This window comes from Ictidomys tridecemlineatus, chromosome 1 (assembly GCF_052094955.1).
Source record: "Ictidomys tridecemlineatus isolate mIctTri1 chromosome 1, mIctTri1.hap1, whole genome shotgun sequence".
Taxonomy (NCBI): Eukaryota; Metazoa; Chordata; class Mammalia; order Rodentia; family Sciuridae; genus Ictidomys; species Ictidomys tridecemlineatus.
In genome coordinates this window covers 118,608,363-118,630,946 of record NC_135477.1, presented here as the reverse complement: position 1 = coordinate 118,630,946, position 22,584 = coordinate 118,608,363, and the positions used below count along the sequence as shown (strand labels likewise).

General features: G+C 38.0%; 2 protein-coding genes, 1 long non-coding RNA gene and 1 pseudogene across 3 annotated transcripts in view; 2 read left to right on the top strand and 2 right to left on the bottom strand.

Annotated features, from left to right (window-relative positions):
- Positions 1-35: 35 nt before the first annotated feature.
- On the top strand, positions 36-14,791 carry LOC144376992 (bromodomain-containing protein 8-like). Its single transcript, XM_078045803.1, has 7 exons — positions 36-3,467; positions 4,788-5,057; positions 5,847-6,004; positions 9,587-9,676; positions 10,906-10,974; positions 13,469-13,646; positions 14,397-14,791. The coding sequence occupies exons 1-7, from the start codon at positions 3,162-3,164 to the stop codon at positions 14,445-14,447; spliced, it is 1,122 nt and encodes a 373-aa protein (XP_077901929.1). The 5' UTR covers positions 36-3,161; the 3' UTR covers positions 14,448-14,791.
- LOC144376995 (uncharacterized) lies at positions 5,773-15,506 on the bottom strand. The gene is made up of 3 exons (XR_013437457.1): positions 15,375-15,506; positions 7,347-7,449; positions 5,773-6,016 (listed from the first exon to the last, which is right to left on the bottom strand). It is a non-coding gene; the product is annotated as an uncharacterized LOC144376995 (long non-coding RNA).
- Positions 14,931-22,584, top strand: part of Nme5 (NME/NM23 family member 5) — a 22,243-nt gene continuing 14,589 nt past the window's right edge. The window contains exons 1-2 of the mRNA XM_005327319.5: positions 14,931-15,384; positions 15,829-16,003. Of these exons, the coding sequence (XP_005327376.1) occupies positions 15,875-16,003 (129 nt within the window). The 5' untranslated portion in view covers positions 14,931-15,384; positions 15,829-15,874. The remainder of the gene's footprint in view (positions 15,385-15,828; positions 16,004-22,584) is intronic.
- On the bottom strand, positions 18,887-19,206 carry LOC101961441 (non-histone chromosomal protein HMG-17 pseudogene; annotated as a pseudogene).

The window sequence follows — 22,584 nt, the reverse complement described above, 5'->3', positions numbered from 1 at the left end:
TGTGTTTGAAGCTTGTGGTTTCTTCTACATTATCACTGTTTACTCATTTGTGAAAATGTGATTGTCAGGGGAAAGTGATCTTATGAGCTGCCTGCTGTAGCCAAGAAAAGGTAAGTAACCAAGATCAAACTAATGTTTTAAAGTATTGTGCAATAAGGACTATCTTACTTGGCTTTTCTTAAATGTTAGGGAAATTAAGGGTTATCAGAGATTTCTTCGTGGCATCGCTTGAAGATTAATAAGATTGTAGAGAGAGGTAGCATTGACCTTTATCTTTATGACATTGTGTCATTTAACACTCTTCACTGATGTTTCTAGGGTATTATCGTTTTCTCCTTTTTTTATTTGTCATTGGACCTTTTTTTAATTAATTTATTTTTGTATTTTACGTGGTGCTGAGGATTTAACCCAGTGCCTCACACATGCCAGGTAACACTCCATCACTGATGCACAGTCTCAGCCCTCCTTATTTCTATGTGTAGAACTTTTATGTACAGAGTTTTTGTTTTGCTTTGTTCTTTTTATTATTATTATTATTATTTTTAGTTGCAGAGGAACACAATATTTTTTTATCTTATTTGATGCTGAGGATTGAACCCCAGGCGCACACGTGTGAGGCAAGCACTCCACCACTGAGCTACCACCCCAACCCTTGCTTTATTTTTGAGAAAGGATCTCACTTTGTTGCCCATGTGGGTGTGAATTCACAATCCTCCTTAGCCTCCCAAGTAGTGCACCACTGCACCCGCAGAGTTCTTTACATTGTTCTTGGAAGGCTAACCTCAGTTTAAGAATTAACAATGTTGAGCTGGGGTTGTAACTCGAGTAAATTCTTGCCTAGTGTGTGCAAGGCCCTGGGTTTGAGCCCCAGCATAGCACTGTAGTGTGTGTGTATTATTAGATACATATAATAGGTATATATAATTTTATATATATATAAATACTATTTATATTTATAATGAAGCAAGAGGATCTCAAATAGTTCAGTGGTAAAACTCTGCCTAACAAGTGCAAGGACTTGGGCTGGGGATGTGGCTCAAGCGGTAGCGCGCTCACCTGGCATGCGTGCAGCCCGGGTTCGATCCTCAGCACCACATACAAAGATATTGTGTCTGCCAAAAACTAAAAAAATAAATATTTAAAAATTTCTCTTTCTCTTAAAAAAAAAAAAAGTGCAAGGACTTGGATTCAGTCCCAGCACTGCAGAAAACAAAAGATGGGGGGAGTAAAGGTGAATAGATGTTTTGTAGCACTTTATACCATCTTGAGAAAGATGAGTTTAAGAAAGATACAATTAGGACTGGGGATATGGCTCTGTGGTGGAATGTTTGGCATGCACAAAGCCCTGTGTTCCATCCCTAGTACTGCCCCAAAAAAAGTAATGTTTAGAAGTCACAGCTTTTCGCCTTAAATAGAACTGTATAAAGCCTGTTAGAAAGATAAGCAAGTAGAAGATAGTCTTTATGAGACAATGGAAAAGAATTCAGTCCAGGAGTTAGAAAAATGTGAAATAAAGCCATCCAAACAGGCATGTGATGTTACTGAAGCACTAAAAGGTGAAAAAGGTCTATTAAATAAAGAACATAGATTTAGGGTTGGTTGAGAAAGTGATGGATGAGATTAGGAAGCCAAGTTGAAGTCTAGGCATAGGTGGTGGGGGCAATAAAGTGATTAATTAGAACAGATCATAGTAAGAAAATACACCAGAGGGGAAAAAATAGGGCTATCTTAGGACTTTGAATGGCCAATTGAGAAATTTATATTTGAGATTTCTAAAGCCTTTAATAAGGAGACTTGTTGAGAGCAGATGGAATACAGAAAATGAAAGAGATGCATTTGTACAGCAACAAAGGCACAGAAGAATCATAGTGGGGGCAAATTGGGAATAGAATTTGCTTACTGAATACAAGAGAAGTGTTAAAACACAATTAAGTTCTTATAGAGTAATAGTGTTGGTGATGGAAATCAGGAAGTTGGAAAGAACAAATTATTTTGGATTTAGGAAGAGGTCATTATAATTTTAGAAATTAAAGCAGATGGTAGGGTATTGACTTAGATGCATAGAGAAATGAGATAAAAGTGCATATAATTAAAGATGGAGAGATTTGGAAATTACTGAATAGAGGACAAAATTGGAAATTAAGTGTGTGTGTGTGTGTGTAATTTTTTTTTTTTTTTGAGGTGTGATATGGAGGTTCAAACCCAGGGGCTCTTTACCACAGCCCATTTATTTTTAGAGCCTTGCTAAATTGCTGAGGTTGGCCTTGATCTTGTAGTTCTCTCTCTTCCACCTCAAGATGCTGGAATTACAGGCGTGTACCACTGCACTCGGCTTCTGTATACATTTGTTGGTTGGTTGGTTGTTTGGTTAGTACTGGGGATTGAACCCAGGGGCATTCAACTACTGAGCCACATTCCCCAGCCATTTTTATTTTTTATTTAGAGAGAGGATCTCACTGATTTGCTCACTAGGTTCCTGAGTCTCACTTTGAACTCCCAATCCTCCTGCCTCAACCTCCTGAGCTGCTGGAATTATAAGTTTGCACCACTGCACCTGGCTCTATATACATTTTTTAATGGAAGTATTAAGGAAGTAGAGAACCAAGCAAAAACATAAAAGAAAAGCCTGTATTTAAAGTTGTAAAAGGGAGAAGACAAATCTAAAAAAATTTTTAAAGCCAAGATAGTGAAGTACAATGAACAAGGGAAGATAGCATTAAAACTTGATGTTTCTGTTTTTACTACGAAAAATGATAGTTGGATATGACCAAAAGTGATCTCAAAAGTAAATTTTAAGGATGTAATGGTTAATAGGTTATGTATTTGCTGAGGAATATACCTCTTGTTCCCTCAAATTTGATGCCTTTTAGCTAAATTTATGGGTTATTTGGGATAAAGGAAGTCTATTAAGCTAACTGTGTCTAGTTCTTTCCCTTCTTACGGAGTATGAGGAAATCCAAGTAAAAAACATTATTGGGTAATGTGTATTATATTGACATGAAGCTTTTTCTTATTTTAAAAGATTATTTCATTTCTTAATGTTTCCTTTCTGCTAGTTTTTGTACTTCCTAATAATGAATAGAGAAAAAATTCTGGCCCCTTGTATTTCTACTGAACTTGGAAGATGGAGATGCCTTAGGGATATTATTTGAATAAATTTAATGCATTTTTGTTCTGTGTCTTTACAGATGGGGCGTGAGTGGGTTTGGTTGGATTCTGAACAAGACTATCCCAATGACTCTGAGTTGAGCAACGACTGCAGGTCCCTCTTCAGTTCATGGGACTCCAGTCTGGATCTTGATGTGGGCAGCTGGAGGGAAACTGAAGATCCAGAGGCTGAGGAACTAGAGGAAAGCAGCCCAGGGAGAGAAACTAGTGAGCTGCTTGTGGGAGATGCAGGCAGTGAGGAATCTCAGGAAGAGGCAGAGCAAGTCAGCCGCCAGAACCTCCTCCACTTTCTTTCTGAGGTAATAGTGGGCATTAATTCCAAAGCCAAAAGAACATCCAACTTTTTAAGAGAATGCTCACCCTTACATGTAGCTACCTTTTTCTATATTTACTAAAATATGAGGCCCATAGTGGCAGTGACTTAGTTAATTGTTGTGTCCCCTGCACTTGGTGCTGATACAGAATATGCACCAAATATAGTCTTTAGGGAGCTAAAATCAAAGGAGTGGAATTTCTATATATAGGACTGCCTTATGAGAATCCTTGCAATTCATTCTTTTTTAAATTTTTTTTTTTGGGGGGTGAACCCGGGACTGAACTCGGGCATTCAACCACTGAGCCACATCCCCAGCCCTATTTTGTATTTTATTTACAGACAGGGTCCCACAGAGTTGTTGAGCACCTGCCTTGCCATTGCTGAGGCTGGCTTTGAACTCGTGGTCCTCTTGCCTCAGCCTCCCCAGCCACTGGGGCAATTCATTCTTTAAGAGTCATGAGAAGTTATACTTGACAAAACTCTCCTTGAAGCTTAAAATATTATAATTTAAGGCAGTCCCCCCAGCCCCATACTAGAAATTGAACCCACGGGCACTCTACCACTGAGTTACTCTACAGCCCTTCCCCTAACCCTCATTCCCAGAGACTGCATCTCACTAAATTGTTGAGGCTGACAAACTTGAATTTGCAATCCTCTTGCCTTAGCTTCCTGAGTCACTGAGATTACAAGTGTGTACCATTGTGCCTGGCTGCAAGTCAGAATTTTAAAGGGTTTTATTAACTTGGTACAGAGATAAGGACAAGAAATATATTGATAAGAAATATAGGGCTGGGAATGTGGCTCAAACAGTAACGCGCTCGCCTGGCATGCGCAGGGTGCAGGATTCGATCCTCAGCACCACATACAAATAAAATAGAGATATTGTGTCCACCAAAAACTAAAAAAAAAATAAATAAATATTTAAAAAAAGAAATATAATTATTTGGACAAAAGAATTTATTTATGCTACAACTGAACACAGGATGAGCAAGGATCTAGTTCAGATGTTGCCAGTTGTCTCTGTAGAGTCTGTAACAAACACATTTTTCAAGTTTTCTAGACAGCAAGTCCCAATTGATCAAAACTGAAAATTGAGAACATAAGCTCCTTAAAGATGCGTGAACTATATCTTTCTTGTTTACTATAGCATCCCTAGCAATTAACCCAGTGCCTATGTATACATTTGATAGGTTTGATTTCAGACCTATCTGCCATCTCAAGCATAATCACAGTGTCAGTGTAAGCATATGCCATTACTGATGTGTGGATAATTTGCATGGAGTTTCTGTACACTTGATTACAGGTTGCTTATTTAATGGAGCCATTGTGCATTAGCAGCAAAGACTCAAGTGAAGGCTGCTACCCTCCATCTGGTACCAAACAACAAGAGGGAAGGGAAATTGAAGCCACTGAAGGAGAAGGGAGTCCCTGCAGAGAAACTAAAGAGCCTTTAGCCAAGGTAGAACCCTTAATAGCTGAAAAAAGGCTGCAGGGAGAAAATGGAAAGCCTGAGGTGGTTCCTGTTCCCTCAGATATTAGTGCGGTTCAGGGACTACCCACAGAGAGTGAAGAGGTAAGTAAATAATTTAAATCAGCTGTCTGATTGGTCTTCAAGGGGAGGTAGAGCAGAGTGGTTAGAGCTCATAGGTTAACTGCAGAGCTTTATAACTACCTGGTCCAAATCCTGGTTTTAGTACTAGTTTTAGCTGTGTGTTCTTCGGCATATTACCAAATATTTTAGAACCTCAGTTGTCTCTGCTCCAAATAGGATAATGTGTTCTATTTTGTAGGTTTGCTGTGAGATTTAAATGAAACAGTTCATCCAGTGTCCTAGCTGAGTTCAGGAGTTTGAGACCAGCCTGGGGGACATTATCTTGCCAGTGGTTGTGGTGGTGCATGCCTGTAATCCCAGGTTAATTCAAAGTCAACCTGGGCAATTTAGAATCTGTCTTTTAAAAAAAAGGATTAGGAATGTAGCTCAGTAGTAAAGCATCCCTGAGTTCAATCCCAAGTACCAAAATAAAAACAAAACAAAATTTTATACATATAAAAATATATATAAAAAATTCTGGCCAGCTATAGTTGTTACTCCAGGGCCCACAGATTCTACTGATAATTTCAAAGAGTACAGCATCTGACTAAAATTGAGTAAATATTGTTTTTTCATTTGGGGGTTGAGGAGGCAGAGTTAAAATTCTCTAGCAAGATACTTACTAAGAATTTATTGATTTAGGTCTAGTTAAGTCGGCTTTCTCTAATTTCTTTATAATAATTTGCCTCTTCTCACCTTAAGTTTAGCCTTATTTTATTCTGTGCAAATAAAATTAACACACAAATAGTAAAAGTTTCCGTAAATTCTCAGGGTGAGGTTCAGCTAGAATCCAAAGAGGAGGATCAAGGTGAAGGGTATGCTTCAGAGATGGAAGACCAGCCCCCTTCAGGAGACTGTGATGATGGCTTCAGCATTCAGGAAACTCCCCTTATGGATATCCTCCTCAGTCATGCAAACTCCTCCAAACTGTAAGTATAGATCTGAGGAAATAGTTCAGTGGAAGAGAATTTGCTTAACATGTTTGAAGCTCTTGGTATGATGCCCAACATCATACAAACAAATTTAAAAAAAAAACCCTATAAGTAGAGATTTTTATCAAGATTAAGATTCATACTTTAACTTCTGTTTATTATTCCTATTTAAATGTGTTACAATGAAATGAGTTACTTTTATAAGTTTAAAAAAAAGAAAAACACTGTGAATTAAATATGTTTGTTGGATTTTTGTTTTGTTTTGTTTTGTTTTTGTTAGGTTTGAGGAAAGGTCTTCTTATATTACCTAGTCTGGCCTGGCATTCCTGGACTCAGAAATTCAGGCATGTGCCACTGCACTTAGGTTCTATATACATTTATTGGTTGGTTGGTTGGTTGGTTGGTTGGTACGTACTGGGGATTGAACACAGAGGCACTCAACCACTGAGCCTCATTCTCCAGCCATTTTTATTTTTTATTTAGAGAGAGGGCACTGAGTTGGGCTCCCTGTTCTGATAGAGTTATACAAATAATAGTATTTATACTGGGCATGGTGGCACATGCCTGTAATCCCAATGACTCAAATATAATTTGGCGGGATACCTGGGATTGAACTCAGGGGTGCTTAACCACTGAGCCAAATCCCCAGTCCTTTTTTGAATTTTTATTTAGAGATAGGATCTCATTAATTTACTTAGGTCTTGCTAAGTTACTGAGAATGGTTTTGAACTCATTATCCTTCTGCCTTAGCTTTCTGAGCTGCTGGAATTACAGGCATGTGTTACCATGCCTGGCACCAAATGTAAATTTTAACATCATATAAATACAGATCTATAGACTCTCCTATTATAAAACAAGTTTGATTCATCAACACTGAGTGTCCTTTAATTCTTCTTTCTTAATAACTAGGCTTCATTTGTTCAGGAAAGATTGCTAAGTCAGAATGTTTCTTGAATCTATTGCAGGGTGCAGTACTAGAGACTAAACCCAGGAGTACTCTACCACTGAGCTACATTCCCAGCCTTTTTTTAATTTCAATTTTTAAATTTTGAGATTGGGGGGTGGTTCTCACTAAATTGCCTAGGCTAGGTTCAAATTAGTGATCCTCCTCAGTAGCTGGGATTACAGGTATGAGTCACTACACTAATCATATAATCTTTATTAGAAAGCAATAGATTCTAGTTTCCATATTTACTTGGCATGATACCTTAAGGGGAGATTAAAAAGGTGATTTTTTTGTTGTTGTTGTTGTTATTGGTAGGGAAGCGTAAAACTACTTTAAAAGAAGACATTCAGAGGTGGGGAGTGGAATATAGTTATCCAGTAGAGTGCTGCTTACCTAGCATATCCAAGGCCTTGAGTTCAATCCCCATCACTGTAAAAAATAAATGAATAAATCTCTAGAGCCTTCTTCTTAGGTACTTCCCTTGGTCTGTACTGATCTGTCAAGAAGAAAAGAAGAGTCTTTGGAGCACCATTCCCAGTCCGAAGGATCTTTCCAGTCTCACTTTTATTTTACTATCATTGCTTGGCATTCATTCCCATAAAGGTAGGCAAGGAATTTCTACAACAAAGTTGTGATTATGAAGTTATAATCCTAGCGTAGTGCTTTTCGTATGGTAGGTACATTAAAGGTCTGTTATATGGATATGTGAATGAAGTTGTACCACCAGTACCAAGGAGAAATTGTTCATTCTGTTGAGTGACCAGAAACAAAGAAGTTTGTTTTGGGCTCCCTGTTCTGATAGATTTCTACAAATAATAGCATTTATACTGGGTATGGTGGCACGTGTCTGTAATCCCAATGAATCAGGAGGCTGCAGGAGAAGGATTGCAAATTTGAGGCCAGACTCAGCAATTTAGCAAGACCTGTGTCTCTAAATAAAATATAAAAAGTGCTGGGATTATGGCTCAGTGTTTAAGTGCCTTTAGGTTCAATCCTCAGTATTAAAAATAATAATAATAATAATAGCATTTTCTTGGCATGATGTGTTCTGTAATCCCAGCTACTCTTGAAGACTGAGGCAAGAGGATCACAAGATTAACCAAGGTCAGTGTGGACAATTTAGCAAGACCCTGCATCAACATTTAAATTTTTTTAAATTAAAAAATAAAAGAGGACTGGGATTGTGGCTCAGCGGTGGAGTGCTGATCTGGCACGTACAAGGCCCTGGGTTCAATCCTCAGTACCACATTTAAAAAATGAATAAACAAAATAAAGGTATTGTGTCCAACTACTTCTAAAAAATAAATATATATATAAAAAAAAAAAAAAAAGATTGGGATGTAGCTCAGTAGTATAGCGATTAGCCCTAGTTCAATCCTGAGGGTACCAAAAAGAAAAAGAAAAATTGAACCAGTACTCTTCTAAAGAAAAGCTACATAGGGCTGGGAATATAGCTCAGTTGGTAGAGTGCTTGCCTCAGATGCATAAGACACTGGGTTCACATCCCCAGATAGATAGATAGATAGATAGACAGACAGACAGACAGACAGACAGACAGACAGACAGACAGACAGACAGTTTAGCTCAGAGAAGGAAGGAAAAATGGTTTTGTCTTAGGTATTTTAAAGATCACTATACAGGGGAAAGTGAAAAAGAAAATTACTTAAATTGTTATTTGGTATGTGAAGTAAATGTTTCTTTCTTTGGAAATATGGGAGAGGTTGTATTAGTGTGACATATTTCTGCATAAAAACAGGACCAGACTAACTTATCAAATACTTACTGAGCACCTACTATGTGCCATGTTCTGTCACAGGCACTTGGGAAACATTGAACAAAGACTACTTTCAGCCTAGCATGGTGGTGCATGCCTATAAACCCAGCGATTTGAGATGCTGAGTCAGGATGATTGCAAGTTCAAAGCCACCCTCAGCAATTTAAGGAGATCTAATCTCAAAAATTAAAAAGGGCTGGGGATGCAGCTCAGTGATGGAGCACCCTGCGTCCAATCTCCAGTACCCAAAAAAAAAAAAAAAAAAAAGAAGAGCGTTATCCTAGACCAGTTCTTTAAAGTCATGGCTGCTACAAAACAAATCTTCAAGAGTAGTAGAAAAGGTGGGGCTAGGGTTGTGGCTCAGTGGCAGAGTACTTGCCTTTCACATGTGAGGCACTGGGTTTGATCCTCAGCACCACATAAAAATAAATAAAAATATTGTGTCCATGTATAGCTAAAATTATATATTTTTAAAAAGTAGAGTAGAAAAGGTGCCAGGCATGGTAGTGCACACCTGTAATTCCAGTGGCTCAGGAGGTTGAGGCAGGAGGATTGAGAGTTCAAAGCCATCCTCAACAACTTAGTGAAGACCTAAGCAACCCACTGAGACTCTGTTTCTAAATAAAATACAAACAAGGGCTAGGGATGCAGCTTAGTGGTTGAGTGCCCCTGGGGTCAATCCCCAGTACTCTCCCCTGGAAAAAAAAAAGGCATTAAATGTATTTTTATTCCTGTGGTATTATATTCCTTCAGGTATTAAAATTAGGAGCACTATGCATTGAGAAAACTTCATCACTGGAGAGACAGAATACCATTTGTAAAGTTAACTATCTCTCTTCTGTCATGTTGTATCTTCTAGGACTGATCTAAGTCAAGGTGACCCTGTTCAGGATCATTTGCTATTTAAAAAAACTCTTTTGCCAGTCTGGAAGATGATTGCCAGTCACAGGTGGGTCTCCACAGTGGTAATAGGATTATGTTCAGAACTGAGGCATTAGCATGTTAGGTCTTAAGTATAAAAGGAGATATGTTTATCCCTCAAACAGGTCATAATACCTAAGACTCAGCTGCTTTTACGGTCTGTACAAGAAATAGTTACTGCAGCTAAATTCAGTAGCCAAGCTGTGGAACCAACCTAGGTACCCCTCAACAGATGAATGGATAAAGAAAATGCGGTATAAATACATAGTGGAATATTACTCAACTATAAAGAAGAATGAAATTATGGCATTTGCCAGTAAATGGATGGAACTAGAGAATGTCATGCTAAGTGAAATAAACCAGTCCCATAAAACCAAAGGCTGAATGTTCTCTCTGATATGTGGATACTAACCCACAACAAGGAAGGATGAGGAGGGGATGAATAGAAGTCCATTGTATTAGACAAAGGGAAATGAAGGGAAGGGGAGAGGGGAGGAGAATAGGAAAGACTGTAGAATTAATCAGACATAACTTTCCTGTGTTATATATGAATACATGACCAGTATAATTCCACATCATGTACAACCACAAGAATGGGATCTGATCCTAATTAGAATAAGTTATACTCCATATATGTATGATATGTCAAAATATGCTCTACGATCATGTATATCTAAAAATAAATAATAAAAATGTTGCTGTGCCATTTGAATTGTCTCCTGAAATTGATTTATATTACATGATATTTCGTACTTAAAATATGTATGCCTCCTTACAGTATGACATATGGTAGATTCTTTTTTTTTTTAACAGATAAAGGCCCTCAGGAGCTTTGAACAAATTTCTGAGCTCTAAATTAGTATATTATAATAATAGTTAAATATTTCACTGTTTTTTTTTAACTGGCAAGAGGAAATGTGTAGATTTAGATTTCTTTTTTCTTTTTTCTCCTTTTTTTTTTTTGGGGGGCAGTACTGGGGATTCAAACCAGGTGCCCCCAGTTCTTTTTGTTTTATTTTGAGATAGGGTCTCACTAAGTTACCCAGGCTGGCCTCCAACTTGCCATCCTCACTGAGATTTACAGGCATTCACAATAGATTTCCTCTTAATAGTGCTCAGTTTGCATTCCACTAAGGGAAATCTATCAAGAACTGAGCCTTAACTCTGTATTTTTAAGTAGTATTGTTCATAGCCACTCTTCTTACTTAGAGTAATTGCCAGGGTTTCTTTACTTTTTCTGGGTTTGTCCCTTAACAGGTTCAGCAGTCCATTTTTGAAGCCTGTGTCAGAAAGGCAGGCCCCAGGCTACAAGGATGTGGTGAAAAGGTCAGTGGAAAAGGTGTCAAGAAAGGTTGGCTGCTTTTTTATATCTGTCTTTTCATTCTTTTCCCATCTGTTAGATTATTTCTTTATTTATATTACTTATAAATTCAATACACACACACACACACAATTTTTGTACCAGGAATTAAACCCAGAGGCGCTTAATTACCAAGCCACATCCCCCAGCCTTTTTAATTTTTTTATTTTAAGACAAGGTCTCTCTAAAGTAGCTTAGAGCCTTGCTAAGTTGCTGAGGCTGGCTTTAAATTTTTAACCCTCCTGCCTCAGCCTCCCGAGCCACAGGAATTTTAGACTTGCACCACTGGACCCTGCAGACTCAACATATATTTTACAGCCAAACAAGTTTATAAAGTTATGAGTTCAGTGTCTTCACTTGAGAAGTAATGCAAGTAATTTTTACTTTATTTTCTTTTTATTTACTTTTTTTTTCAGTATTGACTTTTCAAGTAATATGATCCATTCATTATAGTCTTAAATTAGTCTTTGACTCTTTTTTTTGGTGAATGTGTATGGTACTGGAGATTGAACCCAAGGGTACTCTAGCACTGAGCCACATTCCCAGCCCCTTTTTATTTATTTTTAAAATTTTGAGACAGGGTCTAAGTTACCAAGCCTGACCTTGAACTTTCAATTAATCCTCCTGTCTCAGCCTCCAAAAATTTAAGGCAATTAATTAGTTATAGGTATTCTGAGGCAAAAATATTAACCCAAAAAGAAGTTGCATACAAAGTTACAAACATTGGTTGAGTACAGTATTTTGAATTTTTATTTTTTCTTACATACATGACAATAGTGGAATGCATTACATTCATAATTATCCATAAAAATCACAGCACGATTTTTCTGTAACTGTATATAAAGTATGTTCACGCCAAATTATGCCATTATATGTGAACTCTCTTTTTTTTGCATTACAATTCTTAATACACCTTTATACCACAGTTTATCATATCTCTGTGTATAAGGTATGTTGACACCAAATTCACATCTTCATACATGTATTTTGTATAATGATGACCATCACCTTCGACAATCCTTGCTATTCCCCTTCCCCCTCCCTTTCCCTAAAATGCTATTATAAAACAGTGTGGTAATAGAATATAAAAGATCATGGCTGAACCTTTAGTTCATTTGTAGTGCTAAAACAAAATACCTCAGATTGGGTAATAGAAGTTTATTTCTCATGGTTCTAGAGACTGGGAAGTCCTAGATGAAGATGCTGGCAGAACTGGTGTCTAGTAAGATCTCCTGTCTGCTTCCAAGATGGTACTTTCTTGCCTCACACATATGAGGCACTGGGTTTAATCCTCAGCATCACATAAAAATTAATTAATTAATTAAAGGTATTGTGTCCATCTATAATTAAAAATATATTTTTTTAAAAAGATGGTGCCTTGTTTCTATACACTCCTGAGAGGACAAATGGTTTGTCCTCATGTGGGGAAGGACAGTGATTATTGAAGACAAACTGAACACTGGAGCTCCTTACAGCCTTGATACCTGAGGCTGACTCTGTTCCTATAATAGAGTGTCTTGGCCTGTGGACTTTGGAGTCAGGCTGCCTCTGAATTGGAGTCCAGAATGTGTTACTTTGGGCAAGTACTTAACCTTTGTAAGTTTCCCAACCAACAAAGTTTAATAATAATCAATCCTTTTTTTATTATTATTTTTTTTGGTACTGAGAATTAAACCAAGGGATATCTTACCACCAAAATACATTCACAGTCTTTCTTTTTTTCCTTTTTAATTTTTTTTATCATAAGACAGTGTCTTGCTAAGTTACTTAGGGCCTTGCCAACTTGCTGAGGCTGTCCTTGAACAGGCTGTCCTTGTCTTGCTGAGTTGCCAGGATTACAAGTGTGTATAACCACACTCAGCCCTGTTTTTGTTTTTATATGGAGTCTTGCAGTTTTACAGGCTGTCCCCATAATCCTCTTGCCTCAGTCTCCTGAATAGCTGATATTATTGGCACCCACAATCATGCTTGGTTCTCTTGTCATTTGGGAGGCTGTTGCAGGAAGATCTACGGTTCAAGACCAGCCTTGGAAACAGTAAGATTCCATCTCCTGTTCCTCTTTCTCTTCCTCATCAGCATCATAACAACAGTAATAATACCTATATTATCTGTTTATTGAGAGGATTAATTTGTGATAGAATGTATCTATCATAGTGCTTGGCCTGTTGTAAATAGTCAGATGTTAGCTGCTGCTGCTATTATTATCTGATGGGCTTTATTATCTTTGCTACCATTTTTCATTATAGCCAGTTTGCTGGGTGCAGTTTCCAAGCCTACCTCATAATAAAAATAATTTTAAAAAGCTAAGAATGTAGATCAGTGGTAAAGTAATCTGGGTTCAATACCCAATATAAAAAATAAAAACAAAATAAAACAACAGTTATCTAAGAGAGCATGTTAGGTCACCACTTTTTCCACATTACAACTTGATTTTCTCTGGTTTCTCTTGGCCATCTGCAGACCCATGGACTTAACTAGCCTGAAGAGGAATCTATCTAAGGGGCGGATTCGTACCATGGCCCAATTCCAGCGGGATCTGATGCTGATGTTCCAAAATGCTGTGATGTACAATGACTCTGATCATCATGTATATCATATGGCTGTGGAGATGCAGCGTGAAGTCTTGGAACAAATTCAGGTACTACATGGAGTGAGCTGCAAGGAAAAGGTGCACAGCCTCTGGAATCTGATTTTGAAAAGTTTATAAGAATGAGGGTGATGTTGAGGTGATTCAAGGACCTTAAGGATTGATGATTGTGCCTGATGATTTGGAAAACTCTGAGACTCAATAGGTCCATCTTTAATACATAGTGAAATGAAGTAGTCTATAAAGGTAGGTAGCAAGAAAGCTGGAGATAGACAAGTAATAGGACTCTTACTTCCAGAGAAGCTTCAAATCAGAGGGCTAAAAATGTAAACTACAGTCACTGTCCACTTTTTGGTTGCTTAATCTGTTGATATTATTGTACATTCACACTTTCTCATCTTTAAAGGATTAGACATAGTAGCTTCAAAGGAACATTTGAGCTATGCAAAGGATTGCATGCTTGTAATCCCAGCTACTCAGGAGACTGAGGCAGGAGGATCACAAGTTTGTCGCTAGCCTGGTCAACTTAGTAAGAAGAGACCCTGTCTCAAAATAAAAATTTTAAAGGGCTGGAGATGTAACTCAGCAATAGAGCACTTGCCTAGCATGCATGAGGCCTAGGTTCAATCACCAGTACCACAAAAGGGAAAAAAATTTTTTTTGCCTGTTTCTTTTCTGGGCAGCATCATACTTTAAAGAAAAAAAGTGTAGTTGGATCTATTTGCCAAAAAAAGAAAATTGCATTCAATTCTTTGTAGCTTCTAAGATTCATAGCTTACTATCTGTGCCTTGACTCTGTAGGTGCTGAGTATTTGGTTAGACAAGAGAAGAGACTTAAGTAATCTGGAATGAGTGCCAGCCAACCCAGTGGATGATGGAAATCTGTTTTGTTAACCTGGAGCTGCTACCCTGACCCTTTCTGGAGTTTGGACCTCTCTTTGAGACTCTGACCAGAGATCTCAGGGCTTGTTTACCACTTCTCTGTTGTCTTTTCTAATAAGAGTAATGCTTTTATCTAACAACCATGGAGTCCACACTGTCTTTGGGTCTAATATTTTTAAAAGGGGGTGGGGGGGTGTTGAGATTCGGATTTATGCCATAAATGTTGCCCATATTTTTGTTCCAAAGGATTCATTTAGGGACAATTAGATTAAACCTTAACTACTTCTCTATAAATAAATATTTCTCAAACCAAAGGTTGCTTTTTAATGATTTCAGAAGCTGGGAATAGAGGGAGGTACTTCATGTAGTGAAACAAGTAAGATATCTGGTCTTTTTACATCGGCTGTCCAGAAGGGAATGGGACTGGCTGAGGGGAGCATTTATGATTTGTCTGATGTATAAAGAGGGGATATCAAAGGATCCTTCAAATGGGTCGGGGTGGATGAGAAATTATGAAGAAAATGTCTAGTGCTTTAAGATTCACAAGGGAAAAACTATAAAACAACAACACTGTTACTGACTCCCTTGGTTCAGAATCCTTCAGGGGGCTGGAGCATATGTGTAGCTCAGTGGTAGGGCCTGTGCTTAGCATGCAGGGGGCCTTGGGTTTAATCCCTAGCCCCAACCACTCCCCAACCCTCAGAGAAAAAGAACCGGTCAGAGGCTTGTGAAGTGCCTGCTTGGATTGGCCCTCAGCAGCCACCGTTGGCAAGCCGGAACTTTAGGTCTCCTAGCAACAAGTTTGTGTGGCGGCAGAGGGGTATTCACCAAGGCGAGTGCTCAGAAAGTCTATCCTGGACAGTACCAGAGGACTTGGGGATCCAACTTTTCACTCACGCTTAACCCTGTATGTAGAGTGGTCTTGGTAGGACGGGGTCTTCTGTTGGCTGGAACCATTCCCCTCAATGAGTGGTGAGCTGCGTGGCCGACCAGTCCTCCTCCCCAGCTACAGCGGCCTCCAGGTGTCTGGTCTAGTATCAGGCCTTTTTTTTTTTTTTTTTTTTTTTTTAAAGAGAAAGAGAATTTTTAATATTTATTTTTTTAAGTATCAGGCCTTTAGGTCATCCCTTGGCCTCTGATCTGAGAGCTCTTGGTCCTCCCTTCCTTGATGAAAGCATGTAGGAAAACCCAAGGCTTGACTTGGGCACAGTAGAAATTTGTATTGTCCAGACTGTTTGTAGGAAAACAAGGCAGTTCTCCCTTTATAAATTAATAAAACCTATCACCTAATACTACTATTCTTAATTAAAGTTATGTTGTATTTGGGGTGGGGGGATGTATGTCATTGCAGTTGATATCTGTCAAGAAACTTCTAAATTGTACCCAGAAAAGCCAGAATGGAGATATCAATGCCCCCACCTCAGATATATGTAGAAAAAACTCTGGCTATTATCAAACCAGATATTGTTGACAAAGAGGAAGAGATACAAGATATTATTCTAAGATCTGGATTCACAATTGTTCAGGTAACTTCTGGGCATGATCATGCTTTTTAAAAAATCTTTGACACCCCTCCCTTTAAATGTTTATGTAAATGTGCCTACCCATTTAGAGCCTTAGTGTTAAGCATTAAATTTAGCTTTATTTTTCTAAATATAAAAATGATATGTGACAGTTAACTATTTGTCACAGTTCAAGTGGAAATAAAATGAGAAGCAAATCGCTTTTTCCTTCACCTTCCCATCTCCCACCCCACGTCCCAATCTCTAGAGAGAGACAACCACTTAACACTTTCTGGTCTTCCAGGAGTTATCTATGTGTTTAAAAACTTTTTTTAAGAATTATTTTTAGTTGTAGATGAACACAATACCCTTATTTTATTTTTTTTTTAATATGGTGCTAAGGATCAAACCCAGTGCCTCACATGTGCTAGGCAAGTGCTGTACCACTGAACTACAACCCAAGCCCCACAAACATTTTTCCCACTTAAAATAGAGCTGTTCCATCCCCTGTGCCCCTTTACAAAATCCCTTAGATAGCATTCAGATTACATCCTAATCTATCTTATCCTTTCTAATTTAGGTGTAATATTTGCCCATACAGTTAATTTACTTGATTCTCTATGGATGGACTTTTAAATTGTTGCTATTTTTTCAATTATTTATAAGCATTTAGTATTTTACACCTTACATTTGTTTTATAGTATTTTAGAGGTTTGAAAATGAATATAAAATGTAGGGGCTGGGATTGTGACTCAGTGGTAGAGTGCTCCTCTAGCATGCTGATCCTCAGCACCACATAAATATAAAATGAAGATATTGTGGTCACCTAAAACTAAAAAATAAACATTTTTTAAAAATGTAAAAATTATCAAATAGAATTGAATTTTTGGGGGAGGGGGGGAGTACTAGGGTTTGAATTCAAGGGCACTCAACCACTTAGCCACATCTCCAGCCTTTTTTAGTATTTTATTTAAGACAGGGTCTCACTGAGTTGCTTGCCCAGCAGAATTGAATAGTGTGTGTGTGTGTGTGTGTGTGTGTGTGTGTGTGTGTTGTGTGTGTGTGTACGCGCTTGTATGTATGGTGCTGGGGATTGAACCCAGGGCCTTTTGCATGTGAGGTAAGCACTCTACCAACTAAGCTGTAGCCCCAGCCCAGAATTGAATAATTTTAACTTGTCCTCTTTTTACTATCTTATTTGAATTTCTAGTATTTTATTCTTTTTTAAAAAATATTTTTTTAGTTGTAGATGGACATAATACCTTTATTTATTTATTTTTATGTGGTGCTGAGGATCGAACCCAGTGTCTCACACATGCTAGGCAAGCACTCCACCACTGAGCCACAAACCCAGCCCCTAGTATTTTATTCTTTTACATGTATGTATATGGTACCATAGTGCTTATTTAGTTAGTATTTTAAGAATAAAAAAACTTCAGTTGTCTGTTCAGACATGTGATTTCAGTTGAGCTTTCATGGATAGGTGAGGGCTGAGCATAGGGATGGTACAAGAAAGTATAGGGACATATTTAATATAATTAAAAAGATTCATTTGGCACAGTGGCATATGCCTGTAATGCCAGTGAATTGGGAGGCTGAAGCAGAAGATCACCAGTTCAAGGCCAGTCTGGGCTGTTTAGCAAAACTGTGTCAAATAAAAATAGAAAGGGCTCAGTGTTAGAGAGCTCTTGGATTCAGTTCCCAATAGTCTACACACACACACACACACACACACACACACACACACCTCCTAAAAATCAGTTTGTGTGTTTGTATATCACTTGGTTTAGTTAGCAGTAAGTTTCAGACAAAAGCAGCCATTGTATATTTTTTACTTTTCCCTTTCAGTACTGGGGATTGAATCCAAGGCACTCAACTATTGAGCTACATTTCCAGCCCTTTATTTTTATTTTGAGGTTCTTTTTTTTTTAACTGTATCCAGCTTTATTAAAGATACTTTTCATAAACAATCATAGTATTTCAGGCAGGACATGGGCAGACAATTGTTAACAGTATACAAAAACTTTCAAACTCCCTTCTTGGATGAACTACCAAAATCAGAAAGCCACTATAAAACCCAATGAAGTCTTCATTTGATGCTCTGAATAGGGAAAGTTTAGAATGAGGGTTGACATTTCACATTTAGCATGTTGTTTAACAACTTTTCACAAGCCGACCCTGACTTTCAGGAAATGAAAGGAAAATGGCAAAAATTATTAATCTGAAGATCCGCAATCTAGAAAAGGAACTGCTGCTCTTATGAGGGACACTATTCTCAATGACGTCACTGGAAAGTCCAGATTGCCCCACACACTGGTAATCACACTGGAATCAGGTCCCAACAGGTCTGAGTTTAGGGGAGTTAAGTCTATGCCGATGACAGAGAGGGACAGGAGGACATACAGATGAGTCTGAGTTTTTTTTTTTTTTTTTTTTTTTTTTAAAGAGAGAGTGAGGGGGGAGAGAGAGAGAGAGGAGAGAATTTATTTATTTTTTAGTTATTGGCGGACACAACATCTTTGTTTGTATGTGGTGCTGAGAATCGAACCCGGGCCGCACGCATGCCAGACGGGCGCGCTACTGCTTGAGCCACATCCCCAGCCCGAGTCTGAGTTTTTCCATACCACAAGTCATTTGTGCCAAAGTGGCTATGTGTGCCAAGGTGGCTATGTGTGCCAACATCAGGGAATCCCTTCCTCTTGGGAACAAAGAGGAAGTCTCTCAAAACTAGAAGGGAAAGGTGTTTTCCCCCACAGCAGTCCAGCTTTGGAGACATTCTACTAGTGACATATGCTCCTTCCCCCAAAAAATAACAATGAAGTGTTCTGTGTGCTAACAGAATAGCTTTAAAAAAAAAAAAAGTAAAACAGAATCCTGCATTTTTATAAAACTTGATAAAAAATAGTATTTCAAACTGTACAGTCACCAGAAGTACACAGTTATCAAAAACGCACACACTTCACTTGGCATCTCCAGCACCTTCAGCTTTCTGAGACTGGTCTGTTTTGGCATCTCCATTTTCTGCAGGGTTATTCCCATCCTTGCTAGTGTCAGCTTTTCCCTTTTTCCCTTTGGGTACCTTCTCTCCCTTCTTTGCAGGGGCCTTTTTAGGCTTGGGCTCTGGCTTTGGAGGAGCAGGTTTAGCAGACAACCTTGCAGATCTGTGGTTCGTCTTTCACCTTGGCTTTATCTCCTTTAGCATCCCTTTCAGCCTTTCTCTTGGGCATAGTGGGACGGGGTGGCAGGATGCAGGCGCTAGACTTGGGGTTGCAGCAGCGGTGCTCAGCTTTGGTCAGTCCGGGTCATTCTCGCCTTTTCTTCTTCCTATTTTGAGGTTCTTAATAAGTTGCTGAGGCTGGCCTTGAACTTGATCCTTCTGCCTCAGCTTCCCCTGGGCTAGGATTATAGGCATGCCATTTTACCCAATAAGCCATGGTGTATTGTATGTTGCTGTTACTGCTGCTGCTTTGTTTTTCTTCTTTAATTGTGGTAAAATATACATAATAAAATGTACCATTTTAACATTATTCTTTCTTACACTGGGAATTGAACCCAGAGGTGCTCTACCACTGAGCCACATCCTCAGCCTCTTTTTAGGTTTTTTCTTTTGATACAGGATTTCACTAAATTGCCTCAAATTTGTGATCCTCCTGCCTCAACCTCCTGATTTACTGGGATTACAGACATGAGCCGCCGTGTCCAGATCATTTTTAAAGGTACAACTTTTTTTTTTTGTCCTGGGGAGTGAACCCAGGGGTACTTTACCAATAAATCCTAGTCTTTTTTATTTTGAGGCAGTGTCTTGCTAAATTGTATAAAGTTTTGCTGAATTGCTGAGGCTGATCTCAAAATTTCAATCTTTCTGAATCACTAGGGCCACAGTCATGAGCCAGCACACCTGGCAAGGGTTCATTTAAGTGCCATTAAATACATTCACATTGTGTAAATATAACCATCACCCATCTCTGGAACTAAAACTACTCATTAAAAAATAACTCCTTCTTCCCTCTCCGCCATCCCCTGGTAACTGCTATTCTAGTTTCTATCTCTAGGAATTTGACTATTCTAGCTATTTCATGTAAGTGAAATCATACAATATTTGTCCTTTTGTACTGTGTGCTTTTAAAAATAGGCTTTCTTGGAGTTAGGAGTCCATTGAATTTGAGGCTTTCCTGTTCTATTTGGGAAAGATTTCTGAAAAATTATATATCTTCTTCTCAGTAGGTGGCAGTCTTTCCTTTGTTTCGAATTAAGAGTTCTGTACTGATTGTAATTGATATTACTGCTTCTTTTTTTTTGTCAACCTAATTAAAAAAAAATTTCACCTGATTTAATTTTAAAGCAAACAATGGCATACTGGTCAGTATCAACTTTAAAGATGGACCTTATTTTTTTTAAATGATGCTGTATTGCTTATTGACTTCTACTTATGGACACAATATTTTCTAGCAGGAAACCAAGGGGGAGATTTCCTTAGAGCTTCCTTACACTTAGTATTCACTTAGCCCTTACATTCAAAGCTTATTCAAATGCATAAGAAACTACTGCAGAAACAAAAATGTTGTATTCACTTAGGAATCTAAGTTTAAAAATTACATCCCTGTATCAGTCTGATACCTTTTTTGTGGTAGCAACTGCACATAATTTTATGTTTTATACAGGATTACCCAGGTCAAAGGGTTGTATTGTCACATTTCAGCTCCATGTACCACCATGAGTTTGAGTTTATTTATCCAGAAAATAACTAGAAATGTGAGTTTAAAATTGAGTCACTGAAATATTTGTTTTAAGAAGCATGTCATTTATATTTACTTTTTCAGTTGAATAATGTTAACTCATTTTGCCTTGAACAGAAGTGATAAATAACTTGGATCTAAGTAATTTACTTCTTTATAACTGCCAAAAAAAAAAAAAAAAGATGCTACATTAGCTAACATACTGCAGAAGGTAGCTTTCCCTGCTTAAGAGGCATGTGGTACATTGGGAATGGTAGAAGGCTGGGGAGGAAGGGGACAACTGACAGACCTCTTTGGGAGTCTGCTATAGAGTCAAGTAGAGCTCCCTTTAAAAGGTTTAGGGGAGGGCCTGGCGCAGTGGCCCATTCCTGTAATCCTGCAGATCTTGAGTTCAAAGCCAGCATCAGCAGTTTAGTGAGGCCCTAAGCAACTCAGCGAGACTCTGTCTCTAAATAAAATACAAAATAGGGCTAGGGGATGTGGCTTAGTGGTTAAGCACCTCTGGGTTCAATTCCCAGTACTAAAATAAATAAAAATTAAAAAAAAAAAAAAGTTTTGGGGTGGGACCCAATTCCACATTAGCCCTGGGAAATAAACCAAGATTTTGTTTTCAAAATGCAAAGTATATCAGGCTTAGCCATGATTTTACCCAGCACTCCATAGACCTGTGTAAATCCACCATCTTACCTTATAAATGGTTCACAAAAAGAACCGATGAGCCAGGCACAGTGGCACACCTGTAATCTCAGTGGATGGGAAGGCTGAGGCAAAAGGATTTGAGTTCAAAGCCAGCCTCAGCAGCTTAGCAAGAGCCTGTCTCAAAAAAAGAAAAAGGAGTGGGGCTGGAGTTGTGGCTCAATGGTAAGGCACTTTCCTAGTATGTGTGAGGCCCTGGGTTTGATCCTCAGCGCCACAAATAAATAAAATAAAGGTATTGTGTCTACTTACAACTAAAAAATAAATATTAAAAAAAAGAAAAGAAAAAAAGAAAGGTCTAGGGATGTGGATCAGTGGTTAAGCACCCCTGGTAATGGTTCATTCCCCAGTACCAAAAAAAAAAAAAATAATAATAATAATATGAGCACAACACTTTGAGAATGAGAAAGAGTAAGGAAAACAAGATCTTCACTGAATTCCTAATACAGTGTGGTAAAACTTCTTTAAGTAGTAAGGAACAATCAGACCTTTTCAAAGAAACCAGCATCTTCAACATAAGGAAATGGCAATTTCAGAATGTCAGTACATCTGAATCTAAATTACTTGATACTGGGTCATACATACAGTGTTCTCAAAATGATTTTGTGAATGAGAATCCTAAACAAGGACTTATTTTTCTGTTCTTTTCTTTGGTACTGAGTATGGAACACAGAGGCATCTACCACTGAGCTATATCTCTAGACCTTTTTATTTTTTATATTATTTATTTTTTTGTGGTGCTAAGGATTGAACCCAGGGGCTTATGCATATGTGGCAAGCACTCTACCAACTGAGCCATATCCCCAGCCCTTTATTTTTTATTTTAAGATAGGGTTTCACTAAGTTGCCAAGGCTAGACTCAAACTTGCAATCTTCCTGCCTCACCCTCTGCTCCCAAATTTCTGGGATTACAGGCATGCACTATCACACCTAGCTTTAAACAAGGATTAAATGAAGAAAAAGGAAAATTGATGATGTATCATTCTGTATCATTCACAATAAAGAAGGTCTTTTTTTCTTTATTTATTTTATTATTATTATTATTATTATTATTATTATTATTATTATTATTATTATTATTTGGTAGCAGGAATTAAACCCAGGGGCACTTAACCACTGAGCAATATCCCCAGCCCTTTATATGTTTTATTTATTTATTTTATTAATATTTTT